Below are 16,185 nucleotides of genomic sequence, written 5' to 3' on the forward strand. Positions count from 1 at the left end.
AGAATACAGGACTATAACATGGGCAAAGCATACCCATTTAATGGAAGGTCACTCGGATTCATGAAATTCCCATCTTTATTGCTTTTCTTCTTCTTCTTTTGAGTGGGTAAGGGTGAGAGTCTGTGTATGGGGTATGGTCGGCAGAGCACAGTCTATGTGTGAGAAGACCGAGCCCCTCTGGTATCGTCACCTTGCTGTGTTAGCTCAGTTGCTGTATTCAGTCTTCCAGTCGTGTCTGACTCTTTCTGACCCCATGGACTACAGTACTCCAAGCTTCCCTGTCCTTCACCATCTCCGAGAGCTTCCAAACTCATCTCCCAAACTCATGTCCATTGAATCAGTGATGCCATCTAACCATCTCGTCCTAAACTCGTGTCCATTGAACCAGTGATGCCATCTAACCATCTCGTCCTAAACTCGTGTCCATTGAACCAGTGATGCCATCTAACCATCTCGTCCTCTGTTGACCCCTTCTCCTGCCTTCAGTCTTTCCCCGCATCAGGCTCTTTTCCAGTGAGTTGGCTCTTTGCATCAGGTGGCTAAAGTATTGGAGCTTCAACTTTAGCATCACGCCTTCCAGTGAATATTCAGGATTGGTTTCCTTCAGGATTGACTAGTTTGATCTCCTTGCTGTCCAAAGGACTCTCAAGAGTCTTCATCACCCCAGTTCGAAAGTATCAATTCTTTGGGGCTCAGCCTTCTTTGTGGTCCAACTCTCACATCCATACATGACGACTGAAAAAACCATAGCTTTGACTAGACAGACCTTTGTTGGCAAAGTGATGCCTCTGTGTTACCTTGGACAAACAACATAACCTCTCTGATCCTTGGTTTTCTCATTTCTGAAGAGAAGGTGTGCGGGTCAGCTGTGTCCCAGTGGTTCCTTGGCACCATAGGATTGGAGTATATGAGGACTCAGGGATGATGGCCTAGAATGTTTGTTTGCACTTGCGGGCATGGGGGGAAAGCACGGGAGAGCCTGTGCAGTCCTGGGGTTAGCGGTTATGGGGGGACTGAGCTGAAGGGGTCAGCACTGTGCCCACTGGGGTTAGCGGTTATGGGGGGACTGAGCTGAAGGGGTCAGCACTGTGCCCACTGGGGTTAGCGGTTATGGGGGGACTGAGCTGAAGGGGTCAGCACTGTGCCCACTGGGGTTAGCGGTTATGGGGGGACTGAGCTGAAGGGGTCAGCACTGTGCCCACTGGCCACTCTTCTTCTACCCAGGGCTCTGGAAATTGAGCTACAGTGGCTGTAAGGAGGCTCCCTGGGAGAATCACAGTAAACCCCGGCTCCGTGGGTCTGGGTTTGGGGTCCAGTGTGGTCAAATAGCACTGCCTGGAGGAGAGGCCAGCCCCTCCAGAGTTTCTTCTAACCCATCTCATCATGAATTCCCAGAGGAACCTCTGAGTGTGACAAGCCCTGGGTGTGTATGTTCCAAAGGCTGTCTTCCCACAACCAGGGGAGGTGGCGTCCGGGGCTCCCAGACAGGAGCGAGCGCATCGTTGGACCTGAGGAGGCTCGGCCTCTGCCTCATTCCTCAGGTCGGCCTGGGGATTCGTTTCTGTCTTGCAGATCTCGTTTTAACCCAAAAAACAAAAAACAAAACCCAACTGTGGACATTCCTGTACAGTTGGCCTGGTGACTTAACGTGCTTTGCAAAGAAGTTCTGTGGATGGGCCTTGACCGTGTCCTCTCCTCTCCCCTGACGCAGAGCCATCACCCTGGAGAACCACCTGGTGATCCTGGCAGCGGCGGCCAGCGACGCGGGGGCCTACTACGTGCAGGCGGTCAACGAGAGAAACGGCGAGAACAAGACCAGCCCGCCCATGCACCTGAGCGTAGCCAGTGAGTGCGCAGCCCGCTCGGCCATGGTGGGGGAGGGGTTCGGGGGGGGGGGGACGCTGGGTGCAGGGCCGCCGCGGCTCGGGCGCAGGGGCAACGCGCCTCGCGGGCGGGGCGTTGTGCAGCAAGTCTCGCCCCTCCGCCTAGCGCTTGCGGTTCAGGGTTGGTCCAGTGTCTATAGCTGCTCTCCTTGAAGTGACTGGCAGGAAGTGTGACCCCGACCAGTAATTCTAAATGCAAGATCTTATTTATTTGGGGGAACTTAAAGACAAAAAATCTGTTTTGCTTTGGTGCTCTGTTCATGTATGTGTTTTTTTAGCAACAGAACATCTTTGGGCTTATAAGGAGTCATATCCATGAAACTTATATGGGATGAGATTAGGCCACAGGGTGTGTTCTTTTACTTTAATTAAAAAAAGAAAAACCTTTGAGAAAATGCAGATATTAAGTTTTGTTAAAATTAGGAGTGTATCTTAAGAATCATGAAGAAAATGCACACGCGTCACAGTTAAATGTTCAGTTTATTTAAGGAAGTTTTAGTTTGAAGCAACTTAGTTTACATACTTGGCCTTTGAAAGAAGGCTCCAAAAATTGTCCTTGCAAGAGCTGATTGCCAGAGAAGTGGGGAATGATTAGAAGCGAGAACCTGGAGCCGAAAGAGATCAAAGGTAAGTCTCAGAAGTGCCACCGATGTCTGCAGCGAGAAGCTTCACAGTCGGAAAGGCCGGGACTGTGCTGTTGAGAAAACACAGCTGGCAGATGGGCGTGGAAAATTTCGGAATACTATGCTCACGTCATAATGGAGTGAGTTAAGTGAATTTGTCTGTATAGTGGGAGGTTCCATCTTTTTACAAAGCTCTGTGGAGGAATGGCTTTCCCCTTCAGGTGGTTTTGTGTCATAGCTGAGCTCGACCACAGCGTCTGCCTCCCCTGGCCCCCAGTGGTGCTGCTGCTTTAGGCCCAGCACAGTTTCTGGGAGAGTGTGGCCAGCACCGGGGTCAGGAGGCAGTGAGCACTAACCGAGAGTGCCCTCACCTGCCCTGCACACACCCAGCAAGTGCTCCCAGGGACCACCACCCTGTCGTCAGCACCGTAATTCCGGGGAGTTGAGTCCTCAGCTCCAGACCATAGATGGCGCAGGTCTGGCCTTCAGCAGGGCCTCTTGGGGCTGTGGAGAGCTGTGTCCACTGATTCGACGTTGGGCTCACAACGTCCAGTGTAGGTTGCTCTGCTGTTTAAAGGACCCCGTGAACCAAGAATCACAGCAGTAAAAGAATGTGATTTATGAAGACTTTTCAATACTAACCGGAGAAGGCAATGGCACCCCACTCCAGTACTCTTGCCTGGAAAATCCCATGGATGGAGGGAAACTGTGTTATTAAATAGACTGTGATAACTTTAGTTATTTCCAACTTATATCATTGGAGCCATTTATTCTGTTTAGCAACTCTGATTCCACACTCAATTGTACAGTATGTACTAGGCTAATAAATATAGGTCAGATTAGTAGAATTCTGAGTCACAAACAAAAAAATTGACCTTAGTCTATTAGGAGAGGGGGGGAGCTGCACAGATATTCTGGCTAACTTGATGCCAGCCTCACAAGTTAAGAAACAGCCCACACCCAGTAGCCTCCTACAGGGCCAGAGAGTGAGCCAGCACAGTGGGTGTGCGGGTCGCCGTAGTGACACAGCGCCAAGCCTTAGGGAATTGGGATATGTAAATTTTTTAATAATTTCAGTGTCTAACCAAGAAGCATTTTAGAAGCAGCTCATAAATATTATAATTAACTGCCTTGCATTTTGTTCCCATGTGTATTTTTATCTTTTTGTTGGCACCAGGTAAAATGTGTAGAAAGTGAGATATAAGGAAGTGATGGTATGGACAGACTTATTTTAAATCTCAGGAGAAGACCTGCATTCTGTCTGCTTTTGTGTTCTTTGCTGTTTATGGGGACCAGATAGAACGTGACAAGTAAGGAGACTGAGGGGACAACCTTGTTTTAATTCTTGAGTGAACTGGCCTGTTGACGTATTAGGTTTCCCTAAAAGTTAAATGGCACCCAATTGTGCATTTTCTCACTGGAGTTCTATTTAGAAAATCTCTAAAGATCAGAAGTCTTGATAAATCTGCAGAAAACCCCAGAATTGCTTGTTTATTTATTTTCACTATGATTTATTCCTGTTTTAAAATTTTGGACCATGCTCTGCAGCTTGTGGGGTCTTCATTTCCTGACCAGAGGTCGAACCCACGCCTGCAGTGGAAGAGCCCTAACCATCAGGCCTCCAGTGGACGGCCAGGGAAGCCCCTGGAAGGGGCTGTTCAAATGTCTCTCCTCTCTGGACCGTGGGGAACACCGTGGGGATGGGGGGATCCTCTGCCAGCGCTGTGTGACATACGGAGGGCGCATCACCCCCACCGGACTTATTATGGAATTATAAATAAGTAATGAGTAAAACAAAATTATAGAAAAAATAAACTCCATAAATTTATTATGGAACACTCTTGAAAGACCTGTTCACGCAGACAGTAAGATGCAGTGTGTTCTTCAAACCTAGACATCTTTTTTTCTCTGATGTACACTTCTTAAAAACACCAAACAAGATTGATGAAAAATTTTAGAAACTTGCCAGCCAGCATTTATGAAGAATCTAAAGATATTACAGCCAATTATCATTTAACGATGATAAATTTTCCCTTGGCATCAGGAGAATAAAGCAGGGAACCTTTCTGTAGTGAATCTGATCAAGGTGGTAGGCTACTGGCAATTAAATTCCTGGTGGTTTGCACTGTAATTAACTTAAAAGTGGAGAGAGCCACACAGCCCACCTCTTGTTTGCAGTCGTTGTACTAAACTGTTCCTGTTGCTGGGACAGCCTGGCGTCCAGCTGGAGCAGCTCCCAGGCCGGCCTTGCCTGGACCCACCCAAGTGAACGACCCTCTATCACCTGGCCGGCAGGAGGAGACAATGCGTTTCCCCCACACAACTGTGCGCTTCAGAGTAACCTCACCACCACCTTCTCAGTGGCTGAATATTTTGGCTGCACGGGAAGCTTATGGGAAGCAAAAAGGTTGAGATTAAAAATAAAATTTTGAGGCAGCACGGCAATCCGAATGGCTGTGCAGCCCGACCTTGGTACCCCCGCTGCTCCCCGCACTCCCCCTGTACGTGGTTAAGAGGGTCAGTCACCACGTCCTGCCAGGCGTGTCCTGCCAGGCGTGTCCCGCCTGCCGGGAAGGGGAGGGCGTCTCTGGGCTGTCCACCACTGCTCCCGGGGAAAGCCTGCCGCAATCTCGGGGTGGGTTCACTTTGAAGTTTTCATGTGATGTGAAGCCAGCAGATGTTAAGGACGTAGGTGGACCGCTGAAGCACCCTGCATGAATTTTTCATGGCCGACTCCCGCAGCTCAGGTGCACGCCAGGAAAAGAGCGGGCTGTGCTCGCCTGAGAGGACACGTCTCCACTCTGAGGGCAAACCAGGCGAGCTCCATACACCTGTCAGCCCGCGCTCGGCTTCCCTTTGAAGATTTTACATCGAGCTAACTCTTGTGGATCAGATCTTCCAAACTGAATTAATCTGTGAATGAGAGCTTCTTTTTTTAAAAAAATGGAAAGACAGAGTTTAGGAGATGAGACAAGTGATTAACCAATTATTGTTTAAGCGCCATCATACGTGCCTTAGACACATCATCAGCTCTGACCTAATCTTCAGAATGTCCAGCATAATGAGACTCTGCTGGGGACGAAGCTTAGATTAGAAAAGAAATGACTGCCTCTCTCCTTCCTGCTTCCTTCACCTCTCTCATTTTAATATCCCCTCTTCAAACAACGCTTGCAGATAGGATATCATTTCAACGGATCCTCCTTGAGGCTGGCAAACCCTTGCCTTTAATTCTGAAGCCCACTTCACATTCTTTTGCCCTCTATAATGCTAATCTAACTGCAGACCTCATATACAGGTAGCAGTTGAAAGTGAATTCCTGAGGATAATGTCTGCGAACATTCATCCAAGAGGACTGCCCTGTACAGCGTGGCTTTCGCGTGCCCGGATAAAATTCTGTCTTGCTTCCTTCATGCCTCTAACATCACAGGGAGAGGGGAGGCCTTTGAGCACACGCCTTTCACTTGTTCTTTGACGTGGGCTGGATGCCCGAAGTGATAGGAACGATTTGAAATGTTTTTAGAAAGCAGTCCGGAGGTGGTGTCTTGTTATAAATGACCAGTTGCAGACCCAGCGATGACTGTAGGTTACATGGTGCCTCACCGCCAGAATGCTCAGAAACAGAGAAACAGGAAGCGTCCTTCACAGTGGAATTCACTCGCTGAGCTTGCGCGTGCTACGTCGCTGCGGTGTGTCTGGCTCTTAGTGACCCCGTGGGCTGCAGCCGGATGTGCGCACACTGAGCTGTGCTGTGGTGTGAGCGCGTATCGTACCGAAAGGCGAGAAACGAAAGGTGAAGGAAACGGCATCGTGAGCATCCTGCGAGTCCCAACGGCTTCATTCCATCTTCAGTCCGTGTCTCAGGACACAATATGCGCTTGGTGAATGGAAGCCCACACTGTGCTTGGTCCTCCTGAGTCTTCAGCTCTCTGGACAGGCTCTTCAACTTCTGACTACAGAGGGCAGTTTGTCCTGGAACGTGGCTGATGAAGAGCACGGGTGTCAACGTGGCCATTTGTGTTTCTGTGGCTCCTTTGCGCGAGGAGTCAGATCTGTGACTTCCCCCCAGGTGTACTTGTATCCAGCTGTCTACCCTGTCAGGGTTAGTTTAGTTAAAAATACGCAAATACATAAATCTACCTACCAGGCAAAGGTGAAACCACGGCCCATTGGGAGGTTCTGAAAGCACATGGATATATGAAGGCATCTGCCTCCCTTGAAAATGAGAGTTTTTAGATCTGCCTTGGGGCAGCTTGCGTGCAGTGTGTGGTGGGCCATCCCACTGGTAGACCCCCATCTGCATAAAAGCACTGACGATTAGTTCTCTTCTTACGGTTCCAGTTCAAACACAAGTGAAAATGCCAGTTCCAGTGTGTGTGTCCGTGGTGGTGGATGAGGTCTGGAATAAGCGTACACTGGAGATTCTCAACCGGACTTGAGAAATAAAGGTCCGAGTGATTAAAAATAACGAGGCTCTGATTCTCTCCCCACGTGCGCAAGACAAAACCAGGTTGTTTTTTTTTTGTCATCTACTCGTTTTCTCTCCATCGAATTCCCACCTTTTCTCATCCCAAGCTGTCTTCCTTTCCCCCCCGTGACTTATTTCAGTCTAACTTCGTCCTTGGTAAATCCTGGGGGGTTGGGTCCAAGCGTGAGTTGAGATTTGTCCTCAGCACATCTGGGGTGCCCAGCATCTCCATTCTCCCAAAGCAGTGCCCCTCACGTGGGCTATGATGCCCCCCAGGGCGCACAGAAACTCCCAGGGGGTGGGCAGCCTTGTGTGATCTCAGGGCAGCTGTTTCCAGCTGCTTCCTCATCTTCTCTGTAAAGATCAGATCATCCTGGGGATTGATTCTCTGGTAGTCCGGTGGTTATGACTCGGTGTTCACGCTGCCTGGGTCCAGATTCGAACCCTGGCTGGGGAGCTAAGATCCCACAAGCTGCAGCATGGCCGATGCTAATAGTTAAAAGTAAAACCCAGACCGTCCTGAGGATGCCCCAGGTGTCAGGGGCCTCTTCTCACCATTGTCCCTCTCCTATGGGCGTGTGTCACGCTCTTCCTCAATCTTTAGTACAGGCGTCATCTGAGGGCACAAACTCCAGGTGCCAAACAAAGGGGCGATTCTAAATGTCGGTGTCAGAACCGAGAGAGTGAAGCACTCTAATAGCTGGGAAGTAAAGCCTTTTATAAATCAGGTGTTTTCAATTTCCTGCTGTCTACAAAATGAGGCAAAACCCAAAGGCCCTGTCAGCTGACACTTTCCTATAAGTAATTTTCGGTGTTCGATCGCCAAGTGACAGAAAGCCCGCTTAATCTCAGTCTGGGCAGGCATTTCCAGACCTGCAGTTTGGGGGCTGCCCCGCTCTACTCAGCGAACAGTGAGTGGAAGGGGCGGTCGCTTCAGGCCATGTGTCCAAGAGCTGGCAGGCCACCTTCACGCTCCCCCTACCCTGCGGGGCCCACCATGGCGGGGCCACGTGGAGATGGTGGAGCCGCCGGCAGGGCAGGCTGAACCACTGCATGGAAAGAACAGCCCTGGGGAGTCACCCCAGCTGCGTGAGACTCAATGTGAGTGGGAAAGGGCTTCCCAGGTGGCTCAGTGGTAAAGAATCCACCTGCCAAAGCAGGAGACACAGGTCCAACCCTGGGTAGGGAAGATCCCCTGAAGGAGGGCATGGCAACCCACTCCAGTACCCTTGCCTGGAGAATCCCAGGCTCCCACAGAGGAGGTCACAAAAGAGTCAGGCACGACTTAGCAACTAAACAACAATCAGCGGAAAACTTTGCATGCTAAGCACAGATAAATTACTCTGTGACTTCTGGTATACTCAGAGGAATTTAAACAATTGAGAGATATTTCTATAACGGAATTCCCTCCATTTTCATCTACTTTTTTATATGAGCAAAATTTCCCAGCAGTTATTTCTACAAAAAAAGAAAGTAGGGTTAGAATGAGGGTAAGCCTCGCTATCCATCTCATGCATGTCCTGTGATTTTTCCTCTTGCATATAATATTCATCAAAGTTTGTTGAATATACATCAGAACGTATTTCTGGGGGGAGTGCAAGTAATAATTGTAACAATAGCTCAATTTAGAGCAAGAGGTTTTTTAAACTCCAGCAGCCTTTGTTTTCTGGGAAATTTTTAATTTATATACATAGTTTTTCAGTGATAGGGTGATCAATAAAATACTTTTAATCATTAAATATAATAAATTAGGATAAAATTCTGTTGGAGGAATATAATGGAAACACAAATTCAGAAAGGAAAATAGAAATGGAAAATTTCTGACTATTAAAAATTAGAGCTTGTTCATGAATTGTTTAAATGGGTGCTGATGTATATCAAATCCTTAGACCTACTCTATCAAATATTTAGGTTCCTTTGGATACATATAACAGAGTACTGCAATGGTTTATATTATTAAAATATACTAGAACATTAAAATATTAATTAAAATACACCAGAAATTATATTCTTTACTCTTCTTCAAGTCTGTGTTTAAAACCTTTAGATGTCAGCTTATGCTATGGAAGTGACAACATAGGTTTTAAAAAGTTCTTTTAGGTGGTGTAGCAGCAAAAACTTTTCTAAGCTACATCAGATTTGGTGATAATTTATAAATAAGCTGTTGAGCGACTCCTCAAGGGCACAGGTAGAAGGGAACTTGCTCCTTGAGATAAAGCTAGGTGTTTCACATACGTTTTCCTCCTGAAATGCCACACCCGCCCTGGGAGTTAATGACCCATCCATTTCAAAGCTGAGGGCGCTAAGGCCCTAAGAAGTTAGGCTGGTGATGGAAAGCCCAAGAAGTTAAATGGAGAGTGGAGACTTCAGATCAAGGTCTGCGTGACTCCCGAACACCCTACTTTCTCCTCTAGGAGGGAGGCTGGGCCGGGCCCTTGGTGTCAGCTGTGACTGATGCAGGGAGCCCCATGGAGAGGCTGCATGCGCGGGCAAAGTGGCCGCTCCCCGAGGCAGCACCCCCTGGTCTGGAGGTTGTCTGTCAGGAGCTCTTCCACACCTGGCCGCAGAGGAGGAGGCTGTGTTTTAAAAAGCGAGAGCTTCTGTTTTGACCCCAGAGCCACTTCCACTAACCATTCAGTCCTGGTAGAGCCCGTGTGCTGTCTGTGCAGACGCAGTGTGCAGCCTGGCCCCATTCTGCAACCCGCTGAGGTCGGCTTGGGTGGCCTGGACTTAGACCCCACTCACCTGGACACAGGTGTGCTTACGGGCGTCTTGGGAGGTGATATGGAGCCAGCGCGGACCAGCGCGGGTCAGGGTGATAAATCTCAGCATCCGATAGCTGAGTGGCGGTGTTTCCTTGGTAACACGTTAGACACCACGGGGGCTGTCAGGCAGGATGTGGTTGGTCTCAGTGTGTTTCCCACAGGCACGGTTTTGCTCCCCCACTTCCCAAGCGTTACTGTTGACCCGCTGGGGTGCCTTTTGCAGAGTGAGTGAATGAGACGCCCCCCCCGCCGGGAGTGAGGGGAGTACATGGGCGAAGTCCATTCACCAAGCAAATCCTGACCAGCCGGATGCAGTAAATGAGCCATAGTATTCATTTACTTCTCCCAATTGTAACATGGTTATTTAAGGGCACAAATAAATTAGGCAGTGATTTGCCTAATCAGATTTTTTTTGACTCTTCCACAAAACTCAGCTTTAAGAATTTCTCCAAAACCCCTCTCCTCCTGCCCCCTTACTAACCGTACCACTTCAGGTGATTATATTCAGATATGTGTTTATTTTTTGGCTGCACTGGGTCTTCGTCGTTGCCCTCAGGCTTTCTCTAGTTACAGCCACTGGGAGCGACTCTTGGCTGTGGCTCATGGGCTTCTCACTGAGGTGCTTTCTCCTGTTGCTGCACGTGGGCTCCCGAGCACAGGCTCAGTGGCACATGGGCTTAGCTGCTTCATAGCATGTGGGATCCTCCCAGACCAGGAATCGAACCCATGTACCCTGCATTTGCAGGTAGATTCTTATCCATTCCACCACCAGTTAAGTCCCTATAGCCGGATATGTAAACACATGACTCTTGAGGCAGCTGGAGAACTGTCAATAGAAGTACCCCTAACGACTTTTACTCTTGACTTTGGGGTCCAGTATCTTAACCCTAGCCAACAGCCACATCCTAAATTTAGGTAACTGAGAATTGAAGAACATCTCACTCTAGGCTCATAATATGCAAACATAACATTTCAAAACTTAAGAACATTTGGAGAGCAACTCAACATTATAACTCAATATTGTAACGTTTTAACTTACTATATACTTATGCAGTAAGTATCTTCCTAGTTGTGACCAAAGGTAAGGAGTTTTTAGACTGCACAGACAAAGGGGATGGAAAATTGAATTTTCTGTACAATCATTTATGATCTCTAACATCTATTCAGTGTCCATCTTGTCTGGGGAAATCCCAGACAAAGTCATAGTTGCCTGAGATGAGACCGCAGAACTAGTTGTTAGTTGTAGACGTGGTTTTCTCAGTTGTTGAATAAAAACGCCACACACTTCCCAGTACCATTTCTTTTTATGAATGAGTTCAATATCCGGAATCTGATAATTCAGAAACATCTGTTTAGCTTCTCTTCCTCAGGCCTTTTTGAGGTTTTCCAACTCTAGCTTGTAGATTACTTAGATAGCAGAATTGTTTCCAATTTATGAAATCGTATTGAAAGTCCTTCATCTGGTTGTTGCCTTAAGCAGGCAGCCTGATGTTTGGTCATCTTCTGATAACAGCTCAGGCCTACCTTTACCGCTTAGGCATAATGTTTTATTACTGATCACAATAAATAATGTTCTTTTGGCTCTTACAGAAGGCAATTACAGCAGGTAATTAAAATTGTAGATCTTTACATGGTGGCTGAGAATATTAAATCAAATCTTAAGAAAATCAGGTAAAATGTTGTTAAAAAGAAAGGCCACTTAGCTGCTATGAAGACCATTACCAGATCCAAAGTGCCAGAAACCCCTGCTCTTCCAAGAACACTTTGTATCTGAGATGTAAAAAAGATGAAATTTGTGTCATAAATAATAGGAGCCAGAAACTGATCTTAAGAAGTAGACTCTGTGTTCTAACCAGTGAGTCCGCAGTGGTCTCTGCGTGTGATTCTTCGTTATTTCAGGCAATTATCTTGCCTGTGCCCTCTCACCTCTCATGATCTTCAGGAATGTCCTGCTTGGCTCAAAGTCAGTCCCCACTCTCAGAGCCTCATGTAGCTCGATATCTGGCAAAGCAGGGCGTCCGCGAGTGTAAAAAGCATGGCTTCTGATGGTCAGTGTAACTTGCTGTTGGCCCAGGAACGTCAGGCAAGCGTAGCTTCTTAAGGTGGATTCCGAGGACTGCTCTTTTCTGTAGTTTTGTAGGATCACAGATATGTGAGCTCGGGATTTTCCAGTTCACCTCAGTTGCAGATGAGAATGACTGTCTGGGGAGCCTGAGGGATGTACTGTGTGGTTTTCCCAGGGAGCAAGACACAAACAAAATCCAGAAGAGCGAAAACTCTGGGGAAAGGATGAGTGTTTTTTACTTTTGTCCCCAACCTGGACCTGGGAGTAGGAGTTAGAACTCCAGAAGAGGAAGTCGGTGGTGGCGACCCAGTCAGCTGACCCTGCAGGTGGGTTGTTTGTCTGCCTGTTCTACTGATAATGGAGTTCGTTGAGCTGTATCCCAGCTGGAATTAAATGACCCTCTCCCTGCAGCTCCCTTCACTTCCCTTGAAAGATTGTCCACACGCTAACGTATCTCCCTATCAGGGTGTCACTCAGTGGCTGTATTGATTCAGACAGGCCTGAATCATAGCAAGGCTTGCTCTCATTTGGGAGGGTTTCCAACAATAATGTGCTCCAGAATTCAGCCTGCTCCCTTTCCTTCCCTTCAGACTTTGGGAAGCACCCTGATTAGTCAGAGTGTCTTACGTGTGAAAACCATACAGACAGGCTGCCCTTTGGTTAATAGCTCATTTAAGAAAGTTTCAGTGGTTTACTCAGGAAGACCAAACTCAATAGAGGAAAACATCCTCAGAAAAACTTATGCAAAAAAATGTTACCATCATAGAGAAAGACAAAATGAATAGGCAATAGTTAGACTCTCATTCCTTTGTTCATTTTCACCAGAACATTAAAAGCATTGTGACGATAACCACGCTCTTACAAAGATGAAGGCAGGAGTTCTGCTCCCTTGAGTTCTGTCCCGGCGTTGACATCAGCTGGGTTGAATCTATCTCTGGAGTCTGTACCTGAGGGACCGGGTGGTCACCAGTGTGCCCCCACGGGCTTCGGTGCTGACTGGTTGGTGCCCCTACCCTGCTGGCCTGATGGTCATTAGACATCTTGGATCCCTAGCCCGGAGGAACACTTGGATGCACAGAGAAGTGGCTGGACCGTTGCTGCGGGAGCAGCTGGCATCCTCTGCCGTTCCTGAGTCGCCCCGTGCTCAGCCCCAGACGCCTGAGGAGGAGCAGTCAGGAGCGCCGCAGGGTCGTCTCCGTGGCTTCTCATGTTTCTTCCAAAATGTATAATCCCCATTTGAGAACTTTAGACTTCCTCCCTGGTATTTCGTTCAGAAAGCGCTGAGTGCCTAACATCCACCAGGCATTATACTTGACGCTGAGAAAACTGAATGGATGACTGAGACACGTGGTTCTGAGGACGTCCCCAGCAGTCCAGAGAGGTCAAGACCCCACACTCCCAGGGCAAGGCCCATGAGTTCGGTCTGATCAGGAAACTAAGATCCTACATGCTGCCATACGTTGCCAAAACAAACAGCACACGCGCCCTTCCCGAGCGCGCTCTCCTGAGGAGGGGCGGATCCGTGAGCACATGTTGAGGGTACAGCGTGTTAAATGCCAAATGGAGCGTTTCTCTTCCAGGGTCAGAGAAGCGCTGTTAGCGGAGCTCTGTCCTCTGTCTCCTGTCGATGGAGGGACGCAGCACCAGCTGGGGGTTACGAGAGGATGTCTGGGGTCAGACTGTGCTCCCCGGGGCTGGGGACCCTAGACCTGACGTCCTGGTGGCCGCTCCCCCGGCTTCAAACCCGCGTCTCCTGTGCCTCCTCCTTCCAGGCACGCTGTCTTCTCTCCACCAGGACGTGCTTTCCACCAGGCCAGGCGGGGGCTGTCTGTTGCTCCGCGTGGGTCAAAGAATGCGTGGCAAGTAACAGGGACTCTGTAAAGACTTGTGAGTGAAGCAAATCCGTTCCATCTTCACCCTTCACCCTGCGCAATGGACCGTTACTTGTACTCTCCTGTTCTTTCCTTCCTTAACATGTATTTATTTGGCTGTGTCGGGTCCTAGTTGTGGCACGCAGATTCTCTGTTGCCGTGTGGGATTGTCTGCTTCAGCTCATGGGCTCTGCGGATGTGGTGTGCGGGCCTAGCTGCCCAACGGCATGTGGGATCCTGGTTCCCTGACCAGCGATGGTGCCCACGTGCCCAGCGCTGCACGGCCGACTCTTAGCCAGGGGACCCCCAGGGAAGTCCCTGTGCCCTCGCGCCGTGGACCTCTGCCCCCTGTGGCTGCCTGGTGCCTTCTCGCCAGCTGTCCTCTTGTCCTCCAGCTCCTTGTCTCTGGGGGTCTCCAGCTCCTTTGGTCCTCTCCACTCCCACACAAGAGGCCTCTCCATTGCCTCATTCTTGGGTGCGATGCTCTGTTTGTTTTCTGCTGCTCACGTCTCCTTGGAGGACTCACTGATTCTGTGACTCTATCACCTTCGGTCAAATGTTCTCTCCCAGTACTTCTCAGCATTCAGTCCTTGCTAAGCAAAGAGTTGGATGAATGATTTTAAGTCCATGACAACTCTAAAATCCTGATCATCTTCTGACTATTTAACTTCTTTGCTTGACTTAGTAAGGTGCCCTGACATGGAAGTCTTGCTCCCATGCACCTCCTCAATTACTGATTGTTTTCTGTTTAATGACTCCTTTTGGCCCTCTGGTCTCCGGCTTCCCTCTTTCTCTCTCGCTCATCCAAGAGAAAAAGCGGTCAGGAAGTTAGGCCCTGAGAACAGAATCTCTGGTGGTGCTGCTGGACACTGTCACTGGGAAATTAAATTAGCCTGTGTCCTTCTACTTCCTGCCTTAAAGTCTGTTCTTCTCTTAAATTCCCTACAAAGTCACCTCACCTGCTCTCTGTGTTCCCAGCTCTCAGCTTTCCCTGATCATGTAGTTAAATCCCAGATTCTTCAGAATGCCCATCCATCAGTCCACTGTTTGGTTCACTCAACACACTTGAGTTCGTTCAGTGCTCGGTAAGCGGCAGCAGACCCCTGATGACTTACGGGCGTCCAGGCAGGCCGGGTTCCGCTGTCAGAGGCTGCACCGCCGGGAGGAGGAGCCAGACCAGCACTTCCGCCGGGCGTCCTACACTTCCGCCTGGCATCCTAGGCTGGAGGCGGGCGTTCCGCACGCGTCCTGGGCGGGGACGTCTGCCCCTTCCTTTTCTAATCCTTCACCTGCTTTAAAAGGTAGGGCTGGGAAAGTGAAAGTGAAAGTCACGAGTCGTGTCCGACTTTTTGTGACCCAATGGACTGTACAACCCATGGAATTCCCCCGGCCAGAATACTGGAGTGGGTAGCCTTTCCCCTTTCCAGGGGGTCTTCCCAACCCAGGGATCAAACCCAGGTCTCCCGCATTGCAGGCAGATTCTTTACTGTCTGAGCCACCAGAGCAGGATACTGGGGTAAGTAGCCTATTCCTTCTCCAGGGGATCTTCCCTACCCAGGTCTACACACGTTGTAGACAGACTCACTAGCAGCTGAGCCACAGGGAAGGCCCAAGAGCACTGGGGTGGGTATCCTATCCCTTATCCAGCAGGTCTTCCTGCCCCAGGAATCGAACCGGGCTCTCCTGCGTTGCAGGCGAATTCTTTACCAACTGAGCTATCAGGGAAGCCCTCCGGTTGGTAAGCATTAAGTTAATATGTGCAAGGTGTGTGTTGACGCAACCCTTTTTGTGAGAGGCGTTCACAGTGGTTCTTATTTGCATGACTATTAGTGTAGGCTTATATAGAGAAAACCGGAGAAGGCAACGGCACCCCACTCCAGTCCTCTTGCCTGGAAAATCCCAAGGACGGAGGAGCCTGGTGGGCTGCAGTCCATGGGGTCGCTAGGAGTCGGACACGACTGAGCGACTTCACTTTCACTTTTCACTTTCATGCGTTGGAGAAGGAAATGGCAGCCTACTCCAGTGTTCTTGCCTGGAGAATCCCAGGGACGGGGGAGCCTGGTGGGCTACCCTCTCTGGGGTCACAGAGTCGGACACGACTGAAGTGACTTAGCAGCAGCAGCATATAGAGAAAACATGAAAAAAATTCAAGAGACAGATTACATTAGAGAGAAATAGAACAGATCAGTGGAATTTCAGCCTCCAAGCCGTCAGTATCACTTTTCCCAGGAGCGGGGTCCTTCTGCGAGCAGAGCTGACCAAGCCCTGTGGTGTGATACAGCGCCAGAGTGTCAGCCTGTAACTTAAGAGATGGATTGCTTTACAGCTGGACCATTAGCATACGCTCTTCATCTCTAAGCCATCCAATATGTGATCCGTAGCAACTGATTTTCCCATAACTCATGTGTTACATGCATGCCTCACATACATGTGCACGAAATGACTTAGAGACACAAGTGAGAACTCTCATCCTGGCTCAGGCTGCCACAGCAAGACGCCACGGACAGGGCAGT

The 16,185-nt window shown here is 49.1% G+C and overlaps 1 protein-coding gene across 1 annotated transcript in view; it reads left to right on the forward strand.

Annotated features, from left to right (window-relative positions):
* The window catches only part of SDK1 (sidekick cell adhesion molecule 1), a 718,540-nt gene that overhangs the window by 432,950 nt on the left and 269,405 nt on the right, over positions 1–16,185 (forward strand). The window contains exon 5 of the mRNA XM_068967809.1: positions 1,712–1,845. Within this exon, the coding sequence (XP_068823910.1) occupies positions 1,712–1,845 (134 nt within the window). The remainder of the gene's footprint in view (positions 1–1,711; positions 1,846–16,185) is intronic.

The sequence above is a fragment of the Capricornis sumatraensis genome, chromosome 3 (assembly GCF_032405125.1).
Source record: "Capricornis sumatraensis isolate serow.1 chromosome 3, serow.2, whole genome shotgun sequence".
NCBI lineage: Eukaryota > Metazoa > Chordata > Mammalia > Artiodactyla > Bovidae > Capricornis > Capricornis sumatraensis.